The 13,306-nt window shown below is 41.1% G+C and overlaps 1 protein-coding gene across 10 annotated transcripts in view; it reads left to right on the forward strand.

Moving 5' to 3' along the window:
- Positions 1-13,306, forward strand: part of LOC105691393 (synaptotagmin-7) — a 169,508-nt gene that overhangs the window by 151,124 nt on the left and 5,078 nt on the right. For 7 of the 10 annotated variants that reach the window (XM_012409835.3, XM_012409834.3, XM_048657757.1 and 4 more), the window contains 4 exons: positions 4,785-4,938; positions 6,097-6,237; positions 12,120-12,267; positions 12,868-12,977. In XM_012409835.3, coding sequence (XP_012265258.2) covers positions 4,785-4,938; positions 6,097-6,237; positions 12,120-12,267; positions 12,868-12,977 — 553 coding nt within the window. Of the gene's footprint in view, positions 1-2,211; positions 2,365-2,409; positions 4,473-4,784; positions 4,939-6,096; positions 6,238-12,119; positions 12,268-12,867; positions 12,978-13,306 lie in introns of those variants that run through there. The other 3 variants (XM_048657761.1, XM_048657759.1, XM_048657758.1) reach the window with 3 other exon arrangements.

Consider the following 13,306-nt stretch of genomic DNA (forward strand, 5'->3'; position numbering starts at 1 on the left):
TATCAATCGAACATTATTTTGCTCGGCCCTCGTTACCATTTACCGCTTGGATAATTATAATTCCATAACTACGGCAATGAAGGGATAATTTTGAGGTGCTCGTACCGAACAAAAGTCAGAATCGAGAATCATTAAAACCATATTTTCCAAGCAAAAATATATTTCACAAGAGCTGACGTTAATTTGCGTGTATTTAAATTAATTTCAGCACCATGGTTACGCGAAGCTGGTTTTTACCTATATATGTATATATCCATACGGCATCCCAAATATCGAGTTTATCCAACTGAAACGGCTTTCTTCGTTCATATTTTACGCCTCGCAGGCGCGACCTATACACCTATACCTGTATACACGTACGTCCACTTATGCGAACAAACGTTGAAAAATCTACAGGCCTGGAACTTTGAAAATTCAAAGTTGGAAATGGTCGGTGATTCATTCGCCTCGCACTTTTGACTTACCACGTTATCACGCATCCGCATTTCTAAACTCGGTTTTTTTTTTTTTTTTTCTCATGAATAATGCAAGCCTTCCATCGTTCTACGGTACAGCTTTTGCCTGCGCGATTTCTTTGCTGTAGTACACGTTGAATCGAAAGTTATTCTTTTTCTCTCTCTCTCTCTCTTTCTCTTCTTAAACTCCATCAGCGTTAACGCCTGGCAATATTTCGTACACGTTGTTCGCATAATAATCGAGAATGACGTGACTTTTAAAACCAAAACCTTATTATATATTTCAAGTGTACGTATACATCCGTCTGTGTGTATGTTTCATTTTTTTAGTTACTTCTCCAATCCAACCGTGTATACGTGTGCTTGGAAGAAGAAATTAGTACGAGTTATATATTCGCTTTATCTTGATTTCGTGTCGACGCTTCATGCCCACGTATATAGTAATAGATTAATACATCGTCGAAAGCATGCCGTAGATTTTCTTATCGGAGCTTTCGAACTGTATACATTGACGAGGGCGTTAGGTATATCCATAGATATATTCAACGTATAGCGAAGTGTGAAGCGAAGTGACTTGTAAACGGAAATTATGTACCGATCAGCACCGAATACCATCGATACGAAAATTCCCTTGGGAATTTTCGCCACGCGTTCTGATGAAATTCCAAACAAAACGCCCCCGCGTTTCCGTTACTGAAAGCAAAATGTAGGGTAGCACCTCCTCAATCTATCCCCCCATAGTTATGACTTAAAAGTTTTCTCGTTATCTAAAGACCGTATAATAAGATCTTAGTTCTTCTTAATCTCAACTTTGAAAGTTCTTTGATATTAACGAAACCGTGATCCTGTGGTCGGATTTTATAAATTTCATCATCGGTACCATCCAGCGCATTGAGTGTGGAATAAACTTTGAAGAACGCCTCGACCCCCCTCCCCCCCCCCCCTCCCCGCCCTCTGCACCCCTCAATCCTCACATCTTCGTTAACTGACGCACCCCGACAATTCGAACGTCATGAAAATGACCGTTATTTGTCCAGATAATTTGCATTTATAATGGAGAGGAGTATGTACCTGTATGTACGTAAGTATACGGTTTTCGATTATACTGTACAGGTCATGTAGATTCATCGGTTGTACGTACAGAATATTGATGTATAAACATGGAAGGATCTCTGTTCGGATACCGCAAAGGAGCTAACTTCAAGATATAACAATGCCGAAGTTATACCTCCAATCGACTATAGGGTTGTATGAAACCAACACTAAATATACAGATTACATAGGTATATATACATGTACACACGGCCGGGTAATTTTGTCCGCTTCTATTTACACTGACCGAACGTTATATATATAATACGTATCAATCCCATATCTTTGTAGGTCCAGAAAAAGAAAACTCTCCTTCCAATTTCGTGACCTTATACAACGCGTACAAATTCCCTCGGAAAATTGACCACGTGCAATAAAATAATCTAGTGTTTGAACAGCCGCGTTCAGAGGTGAAAAAGGAATCGAGTCGCGTCCTTTTCTGTTTCATATAATTCTTTTTCATTTCTTTGCGACGGAAGGACAAGGAAGCTCACGTTTCGGAGGAGGGTGATAAAATGGCGGTGAACGAAGTAAAGCTATAAGGGCGCGCTGTAACGTCGTTGAAAAAAAGCACGCTGGAAGAGGGCAAATGTATGGAAGGAAATAAGGACGACGTAACGTAGGGGTGATATACATATATAACTTATAAGGGAAGCTGAAAAGAGAATCGCATGAGGACTCTTGGCAGGGAACTGACGAGGGTACGCTAGCCGAACCGCCAAAGAATCAAGGAACCAGACCCAAACCGAAGTTGCTTCGTGCGACCAGTTATCAGCTGTCAACCGCGACTCGATTTACTGCTACCGTGGCCCGTAAGGTATAGCAACAAAATTATTAGCACCGAGTTCAGTTATGAAACAGGAACGTTGAAATAGATTGTTAGTCATTTCACTGGCTACAGAACTTGATCAACCCGATATTCCGCACAATCGCGTTCGAATGATCAGAGAATATGAATTTACCTACCTACCGAAACGCGCTTTTTTATATACTCGGTACGTTCGATTTGTAATTACTTTTTTAACGGAAAAATTAGCCGAATCCTCTCCGATTTTCCGTAAAATAAATTGAACGAAACAAAAATATAATAATAGGAATAACGCGTCACAGAAATCCAAGTACGAACAAGGCCAGGCTGAAGATCGGATTTTAATCGACGTGAAATATTTCCTTACATAGCACATTTTTTTTTTTCTCATAATATAAATTCTGGATTTTCTTCACCGATAGATAAAAAAATGATTTTCTCGATTGCGAAGAATCCGTGGGATTGATCAAAATGAAGTCTAAGCCATAACGGAATATGACAGGAATTGTACCCGGCCGACTGTTCTTGTTCCAAGTTTTAATTGACTCGAACCTGCTAATAATCTAAGTGACACTTGACAACGATTTTCTTAAAGTGTGGAACTAAATGCGGGTGTTATTGATTCGGGTAAGCTCCTCGAATTGAACAAGTTCACCTGTTGAATAAAAGTAGACAGTGATGCAGCGAGGGAATGTACGTACGTATGTACTACGTTTCCAGTTGGCTCTGGAATTTATTGAGACGTCAAAGCTTCAATTATTCACATTCATATATTCTGGTCGGTCTCTAATTGTTCCGTCCCAATATAACAAAACCATGCCTTTCATATCGTAAAGATACCACATGATTCTTATGGCTCCCCGTTGGATAAACCTGATTTATTCTTTCGTTAAGCGAAAAAAAACTCATCTCAACAAATACCTTGACAAATACGCAATTAACCCAGTTATGAGAGACCGCAGAGCTGCCGCAGGTACGAGAGTAGTAAAGTAAGTTGAACAAAAAAACGATTACAGTAACAATAACTTTCCTTCACACGTCAAAACTCGGAAGGTGGCAGCTCTTCAACGATTTTTCGGAGCACTCGGTATGGTATTCCTGCTTTGTCGGTTGGACGACTATCTGGACAGGCTGGGCAGTCAGTAATATGGGCACTACGACAATCTCGTTATCGACTGAATTATCATCGGTACAGAGAAGTATCGCCGGATTCAACTTCGTCGCGCTCCGCGAAGAACTGTCGCGTTTAGGAAGAAAAGAAAAACGGGAAATTATTTTGTCCGATTCAATTACCCTCGTAAACGCTAGAAGATGTGAAAAGAATAGTATACATGAAACCTACTGTGCCAGCCATTCATTTTCTGCGCAATGAACAAAAGTGTGCATTATACGTGCGTGTGTATTTTTTCGAAGTAATTTTCATTCTAACGACACACCCTGTACAATATTTATAATCTGTACTTCACGCGAATCTACGTTCTACGCGAGGAGGCGTAATGGAAAGAGCGGTCGATACGATCCTGTCTAAATGACTCACGCCACGGCATTACACGTGAAAACCAGTGTGCGTACATACCTATGTATGTATATGCACTACGGCGTACCTGTTTGATAAATTTTTTCAACGGGGTGAAGATATCCACCGTTAAGCGACGTGCATCGAATTTCAGTAGCTATATACCCGCGATTAGGCAGCTCTTCGTCAATTAGGTTTGGATAATGAAATGCGCTTGGGGTATTTCCGTTGATTATATTTCAGCCTACCAACGACGCTTCTCGTGGTCACGTAATCCCGTATCAGGGCTGTGGTCAACCCCTGGGTAGTATTGCCACGTAGTATAACCATGTATATATGTATAATGTCCATACGGCTATTTCTCGGGAACGTGTTTCGTGCTGCACGCCGCGAGCTCATATCTCTAACCAAGAGAAAATCGTTTCATCGATAAGAAAAAAAAGTCATAATAATAAGAATAGTAGTGGCACAGGGTGTAAAAAAAAAAAAAAAAAAAAAAAAAAAACATTAGAGAGGAAGTGAGAGGAAAATTATAGAGGTTGAACCAAGGCGACGAGAGCCAACCTAGGAGGAGGTGGTCTACGATGCAGATTTTGAGCGCGTGGGTACCTACTCCCGAATAATCTTCACATTATGCAAATTGTATTATTACCATCGACTCTCTCTCTCTCTCTCTCTTTCTCTACGCATCCGTACTCTGAAAACTCAGAAATGTTGGGTGAGAACGGGCAGGCGTTTCGATTCTTTTAAATGAAGATAATTCTCACACGCGCAGTAAGTTTGTGGTATTGTCCATTTGTGAATATATACGTGCGCGTAGCATTTGAGGAGCGTAATTTCAGAGAAAGGGATGAAAAAATCCACACGGAACGAAGCCACAGGTGATGCTGAATTACGATTCGTTTATTTTCAGAACGACGGGGAATCCCGGGAGCAAATCACCGGCTGGAGGAAGCGGAGTTCCCGGGAGTGGTGGAGGTGGCCCTGGAGGAGTGACGGAACCTCGTACACCGACCGCGGGACCCCAGAACAAGCAACTTCAAAACGTCAAGGGCGACCATCCCTCCGTAAGTATAACGTATACATATATGCGTTACCCAGCGACTCCGTTTTACCTTAGCTCATCTCCACGTACCCCCCGTACGTACGTACTACACGCCGCCGTAATACAGTTCTCAGCTTTCCCCTCTCAGTTTACGGAAATTCTCCTGTTCATAACTCGTAGGACTTCCTATTCCTTGATGGGATTCCTATTTCACCTTTCCACGTTTCTTGGTAAAAAAAAAAAATAAAATAAACTTGCATGCTCATGTTATTGCCGAGACACTCCTGCGTTCTATAAACGACACCATAGGATCAACCCTCGAAGACTCTTCAACATATAGCTGCGCGAAGTACCTCATGATCATTCTACAAAAGATACGTTTTCTGCTTCGAAATGGATTTTTATCCACAACTTTTCCCACCTTGCTTCTCCATATTTCCTTACAAAAAAAAAAAAAAAAAAAAAGGCTTTTACTGGCTTCGGCCAATTAAAGACGGAGGGCTCGGTAGGGGGTCTCTACCTATAGTGCGTTTCTGCCTCCCTAGATTTCATTACACTCAATCAACTGACTATACAATCTATGGCAAAATTGAGAGGATCAAAGCTTTAAAGGTCATAAATCGGTAGACGGTTTCATTGCCATAAATGAACTTCATGATCCTATTTCAATCTTGCCGCCTGCTCAGTAATCCATCGGATTTTGTCCAAGTCACATTTGAAGGCTTCGATTTCTATTCGTTCTCCAAACCCTCGTGCCCCTCCCGAGCCAGTTTTGTCTTTGCTGTAACAATTATATTCGTAGCAAAATTGAGTTTAACTAATGGTTTCATTGCCGAATACGCTTTCGGTGGTAAGTCAAGGCGCGTGAGGTGAATTGAAAATTTTGTCCTTAATAGGTATGGGACTGAAGGTAACTTTCCCGATTTCCGAAGTCTTTCATTGTCAAATTGAGGCTGAGTGTTGTTCTTTTACCCTCTTACTTCCGGGCCTAAAAATTATACATTCAACTCTTTTCCACGCTAATGCTTCTTTCTTCTCTTCTTCCAAGTATTACGGAAAAAACTCAATTATGACACAAAGAAAGTATAAGACGGTAGGCGGGCGATAGAATTCGCAGCTCCGAAACCCACTGTTCTACTTATTATGCTATTATTGTGTTTATTATTTTTCCATCTTTCAGATGGCGTTCCTCCAGAGCAGATCTGTCTCATTAGTAGACATGTACATCGACAATACGGAACCGAGCGAAAATGTTGGCCAGATACAGTTCAGCCTTGAATACGACTTCCAAAACTCAACGCTCATGCTGCGCATCATACAGGTCGGTAATATTCTATCGTCATTTTTTTTTTTAATTACCTATACTCTTGTCACGATATCGCACGGTTATTATAATTTTCCCAGCTACGAATACCGGCTGACCTCTGAACTTAGCCGTTTAACCTCTGCAGAAAATACATGCGCCGCGTTTATGTGTTTACGAAGGCATTGTTTTAAACCCCCTTTCTATACCGTAATTTTAATATACCATACCTATACCGTATACATATTGAACAATATTGTTTAATATATCTATGCCTATACATGAACGTACTGCTTGGGTGTCGATAAATTATTTTTAGACTTGAATTCTTACAGTGCGATTCTTCCATCGAGCGACCTTCTGGTATATAGTAAAATGACATGATGGGATGACACTACAAAATGTGAAACTAAAAACGCCCTGTCGGTGGGTCGCGATGTTAAACTACAAGGGCGGTTCGCGATCCGAATGTATCACGAGTGATACATAGTTTGAAGTTGAAACTCAAGATGAAACTTTGCGACAAATCGAAAGTTTGAGTTGAAGTCAACGGTGGGAGGTAAAAAGATCGTATAAGGAAATAGCTGAGTAAAACGTGCACATAGCGAGAGGAATTGAAAAAATATAGACAATCTCATTGTGAAATTAAAAACTCGAGAGGAAGAACGAGAAAATTAAGGCGAATAAGACAACAATTAGGCCCTAAAGTAAAACTCTACCACGCCTTTATTACTTCGAACTTTATATAAGATCGAACTCGACTTCACTCGCTAATGGATCCATCCGAATGAAAATTTATACGGAATAAAGAAAAGCGAACGTTGTGAGCGTTGAAAATCGAACTCGCAAGTAATAAAAATAGAATTGTTTTCTAAAGCGAAAAAGTCATCGCTCCCCACATTCTCTCAGATTGTACGTAAAACAAAGTATGTGTGAGTATATGTGTATATAAAGGCAAATAGGGGAGAAAAAAATAGTTGAACGTGGTTTAAGCAGAAAATCTTTGTGACGTACGTCGAGATACGCTTAAGTTAAAAATCAACCGGATGAACTTCCTTGATCGTGCGCTCAGGTGCATATAGGGTATCTCTACCAAAAGTCCTGGAACACGAGTGCAGATTTTTCCGAGGTCATAAGGCTCAACCTGTTGTAAAAAGACTCGTTGAAACGCATACGTTGAGAACCATTCGTCAGCGGTCCGTATACATATAAGGTAGGGCGATTGCTCCGGGCCGTCCCTCCAGCATCCCCTAACTTTAACATGAGACTGCTTTCGCAATTTAGGTAGTACTGCAGGAAGTATCCTTCCTTTTTCTTCGTTCCTCTCCATCTCAGAATAAGGATCCAAAGTTACCGAAACGAACGGTGCGATGCACACGGTTTAGATTTTACAGAATCAAATTCTATTACCGATTTCGATCTCGCTTCGTCAGGAGTCAATCGCCGAATGTAATAGACTTCGTAGAAACTATCGTTGAAGTCGAGGAAAAAGTTTATTTCACTGAAATTGATGAAAAACTAAGACGATTTTTTTAAATCCACCCTTAACCGATTCCCATTTCCCGCCGTAATGTTCACGTTTCTATGCAATTACGTCACAACCGAGACGGTAGTATCATCGTTAACGATCTTATCCACTCCCGCGATCCGGCTAACTACATCCGGCGAGTTTTTTTGTTCCCAAGTTTCCTGCGAATGTTCTTGCCTTTGTTAAAACCGGGAGCAATTATATCGTCAGCTCACATTCGGCGGATTCTATGGCCCCTTAACGGTCAAATTTCCGAAATTCTCCGCCGCGGCGCACACTCCGAAGTAAAAACTACCTACCCACCGGTTCTCGCAATGTCCCGGAGACTGCCGGAATAAAGCGGAGAGAAAAAAATGAAATAGTAAAAGATGAAAATCAATATTTAGACGACGCCTTGTGCGTGACGCGTAGGGTGATCACGAATTCGTTCGCGTTCCGTCATATAGATAAGTACGATACCTACGATACATCTTCGTATAAGAAACCTGAGACACCCACGGTACTTGAGCCAGTTGCGTATTCGCATCAGAGAAATATCTTATTTTAACCTCCCTCGAGATTATACGTTACCCACCACCAGCTCCTTCTTGGCTTTGCTGATTTCGAGATTTATGTCGTATGCCATTGGAGGCTAGCACGTATGTTTGTTCTGTGCGAAAGAGGCGTGGGATTCTCATCACTGCGTCTACCGTCTCCTAAACCGTCTCCACCAATTCTCAACTCGCCCGAATTCTCTCGATTCTCCAACGGCGGTGATTCACGACGGTAATTTACGGGTGGGGCTCGGTTAAACTAGCGGAGACAATTTCCGAAGTATTTTCAACCTCAGCCCGATACATGGTAAAGGTATTCTAGTATTTTCCTCCTAGCTTCGAATCGTATAGTGTATCTAACGAGTAAATTGTCATTTTTCGGGGATTACGCGGTAGCAATTTGCTTTTAGTTTTACTTTTTTTTCTCCTATGCGTTATCTACCCGAATCGATGAATCCATCCATCTGATATTCGCTTGTGTAAATTTTTTCACAAACGTCTCGGGTTTAAAGATTCGTGTCGCGTGCAACTCTCTGCCCTTTTCGAAATTCAATTTACGATCGGCAAAATTGTCATGGTGACCTAGAACTGTCTTATAATCTGCCAAAAAAGAAGAATGAATGTAGAAATAAGAGGAAAAGAGGAGGAGGAAATCCGGGAGTTCGTTACGGAAATTTAATTCGCGAGATGAGGCAATTGAGCCCTAAAAAAACGTGGACCAATTATTCAACGCGTAAAGATGCGTATGTATAATACCCTGAATACCCTCGTCCGAGATTTAACCGTCAGGATTTAACTAAACTCCACCCTATCTTTCAGCTGTTATTTTAAAGTCCGACAAATGCACCTGAAACTAACCATTTTTCAAAGAATTATCCCGTTATTCCTCCGACGCTTCTCAACGGTGAATTCCAGTCTAGTCCCTCCCATATACGTTAGTGAAAATACAACAGTATCCATTACATAAACCGCAAGTTTATCGTCGTGCGTATGTGTAGAGTAAAAGTTAGGCCGACGGCAAATGCGAGAAGAGAAAATACATATATGTACGTCGTCAACGGCCCACAAGGGTTGATATCATTAAGAGGTGATTTCTCAACAACGAATAAGAAGATAAAGAAAATGGCTAACCTCTGCCTAAAGTATAAAAACGTGAAATATCCTCCGAGCTTAGAGTAACGAACGACCTATAATTAAGACCCACTGTATAAAAAGTAGAACCGAAGTCTTCGCAAGTTTTATTTGCTTTTTCTTATTTTAGAAAATTCTTTTTCAAACAACTAATTAACTCGATTCGGATCGCAAATGATCGTCATCGATATTGACGAGTCCGTCTCGACTCGGCGACGTACCGCGGATCGTTTGAATTATAAAGCAATAACAAGCGACGGTGATCGGTTATCTTATGATTGCATAAGAATCTGCCATTGGGAATTCAATTATTTGCCAACTTCTTTTTTTTCTACTGCAGACGGTGTGAAAATATTCATCTCATAAAGCTCGCGTCTCAATGGATCTAGGAAGAAGGTGACTGCCATCGATTCTCTTTTCGTCCCGTTGTCATATCTTGGTACTTATCCCCGGTGTGGATGAGCGCGATGGGCCCTTCTCGATTTCGTACGCTTCCGGGGTGTATTGAAATGCCCGTTAATGATAAGAATTTTCACGAAACTTTTGCGATCGTATTCACCCAGTATAAATTACGTGCGAATAGACCGGTATTTCGAGTCTGTTTTGAGAAACACTGAGGGAGAATGGATCGACCGGTTTGTGACCCGGGATTCTAGTATACCCACCCCAGCTTTGAGCCTTAGTGGTAGGCAGATGAAACGTAGGTATATAGGTACACGTAAGCTGGGTAACTCGATAGAATAGCAGATCTATGCAAACTTATAGTCGCAAGAATATAATCACAAATATTATCGCAATTGGTTGACCTTTATAAGCGCTCCGAATTAACGCAATACATATGTAGATATAATATGAATTGTAAATAGGATAGGCTTAGGCGACTTTTTCATCACGCAAAATCCGTCGATTCATACTACGCACGAATTTTAACGTTAACTGAACACGTCACACCGTTTATTGGGGTAACAAAGTTTCATTCCTCTACGCCTCTTCGGATTAATTGATACGGGTAATCGACTTTGTCTCGTATACCGTCAACTTTATATCACGTCGGTTTAAAAATTTTTCAAAGCAAATTTCTCTCGCTCTCCAGCTCGCTTTGTTTTCGATGTGGACCTTGACAGCGTTAACGCAGGTATAATATCGAGCACTTGGGCCTGCAGTTCATCTTTCGTATCGACAGGAATAAAGGTTGGGTTTGAAAACGTTGCAAATATATTTGCTCAAGGCGACAACCGCGTTGGTAAATTTATCGCTGTTATCGGAGGGATAAAAACATCGTGAAAAAGAAACATTAGAAAAAATATTCCCCGAGAAAACATCACGAAATCAATCGCACGTTTGGTGCTGCGAAATTCATGTATCGATCACCGGCAGATCAGTCGATAACGATCCGGATAGTTTCAATTCCAAAAAAGACATGACCTTGTAAAAATGTGCCGTGAATTTTCAGGCTGCCTGTTTCAGTATAAAGTTTTACGATTTTTCGGGTTATAAATTGCCTCATTTGTTGTAAGTCATATAAGAAGAAAGTTCTACCGGTGCGTGACCGAACCCACACAAAAATTACGATTTCCCTTTGGACCAAACGGCCATCGTCAATTTCTGAATGGATATATGTATATTGTATGTAAATGTAGGCCTTACAGGAGCACCAAATAGCAACGATACGTACACGGTTTGTGCATCGATCTCGACACTTATCGGCAATCAAACAACGTCGAGGAAACAACGCAGCTTTGGATTTGAGACAAAGTTTTGCCTCGCCCTCTCGCATGACCGAATCCCACACGATTGCAGGCAGCCCCAAGCAAAACTGATTGTGAGAGCAAAACAGAATACCGGCGCCAAATCCATCAGCAATAGCTCCGGCTCTGATATCGTTCGCGAACTTTTCTCAAAAGGATAGATACATCCATTCGTATACATACGTATCCATGAAAGTTTTAATACACGTGAATCACACGTACACGCGTTCGTACGACCTATCATCAAGATGAACTTATTCGCGAAGTCAAAGAGCGAAATCACAAACACCGAATCCTGAATGAAATTCTTAGCCGCAAAGGTATAACCGTCTGAGCATGGAGTTTTCTTTTCTATGACAAAGTATACGTACGGTATACACTCAGAAAAGGGTGTGTTAAAAATGCAAGACTCATTCCAAAACTGGAGCGCAACTCATAGAGAAAAAGATAAAAGACGAGCCGAAAAACCCTCGCCGAGAACTGAAAATAGGGGAATAAGGGTATAACCGGAACGGAAGAATAACTCCCCCTCCTCGTCGAACGAAAAATTCACTCCGACGTTGTAAACAAGCGCGTAAATTTCAGCCTCCGTGTATAAAATCACGAGTACCCCCTACTTTTGCACTTGCAAGTAAACATTTTTGGGGACAGTGGATATGGATATATATGTACAACAACTGTACATACATATGTTCGACATACATCACATATACGTAAATATACATATGTACGCTTGAACATTAACCGTATTTTCTAACTTCCCGTACCGAAGAATTCGTAAATCCACGAGCAGACATGAATTTTCTCTCGAGCGGTGCACAAGCCAGTCCGTTGGAGCGAAATTTTTTTTGTCTCTACTTTTTTTATCACAACGAGAAATAAACGTCCGCTAGAGCTGGGCATTGCCTCGCACATTTGGATAACTATAAAATTCAAATGTCGATTTTTTAATGGTTTCAGGGAAGGGATCTTCCGGCAAAGGACCTCTCAGGAACCTCCGATCCCTATGTGAGGGTGACACTTTTGCCGGACAAAAAACATCGGCTGGATACGAAGATCAAAAGACGAACCCTGAACCCGAAGTGGAACGAAACCATCTACTTTGAGGGCAAGTTTCGGAAACAATTTCAATTCATTTGATAGCCAATCGATACGGGGTGATTGCCCAAAAACGAATCAGAGGATTTTTCTCCAGTTTCCTTCTCTAAGTAGGACTATATTGACCGATCTCGTCGCCCGACCAATCCGCGGTTACAATTCGAGGTTCGGAGGGGACGGGCGACAAGGTCTTGTTAGAAACTTAACGGAACGCGTCAACCAGACCGTATATAACTTCAATTACCGGTCAAAACCCAACAGGAAACTCTGTAGTAACGACTAGAAATTCGAAACTCGTGACGATGCGATTTCAGTATCAAATTCTAGCCACAGTTCAACCCTGGAGGATACACACGTGTACGATATATCTTTTAGAGAGGTTTCTCCAGATTTTCACAACAACCATATATTACATCAATCTCCCCCCTGGTTTCGTGTTGATTATCTGAGATTTATTGAAATTTTGATCGTAAAATTGCACAGTCTTATTTCGCACGTACAATTTCAACGATGATATTTCAATTCTTTCGAAAAAAGTTCAATGTCATTCCACACGTCTGTTATCATTGTTATAATGAATTTCGTTCTTATTTCCCCCCCCTCCCCCCAGGTTTTTCCATACAAAAACTACAGAGCAGGGTTCTTCACCTTCACGTATTCGACTACGATCGATTTTCGAGAGATGATTCCATCGGAGAAATGTTCCTCCCATTGTGTCAGGTAAGTTATTTCAATATTCCACTCAGATGTTATGCATGTATAGTCGATTCCATTAAATGATGAAACTTGAAAATCTCATCATTTTTTCCCTCAGCCTCCCGACTGTTTTTTACGAGTCTTGTCTACCCCATATGCGTGTTCACGTTCTAATCTAGAAATGCATTAATGTAACGCCCCAGTCACTTCAGTCCCGCAAAAAATAAACGGGCTACGATAATCTCTGCCCATTTTATAAACTAGGAGTACATATAGTGATACGTTCCGACTATCTCTGTGCGCGAATTTATGTAAGGCGCAGTACTTTTAAGCGTCTGGAAACTTCTATATGC

This window comes from Athalia rosae, chromosome 1 (assembly GCF_917208135.1).
Source record: "Athalia rosae chromosome 1, iyAthRosa1.1, whole genome shotgun sequence".
Lineage (NCBI taxonomy): Eukaryota > Metazoa > Arthropoda > Insecta > Hymenoptera > Athaliidae > Athalia > Athalia rosae.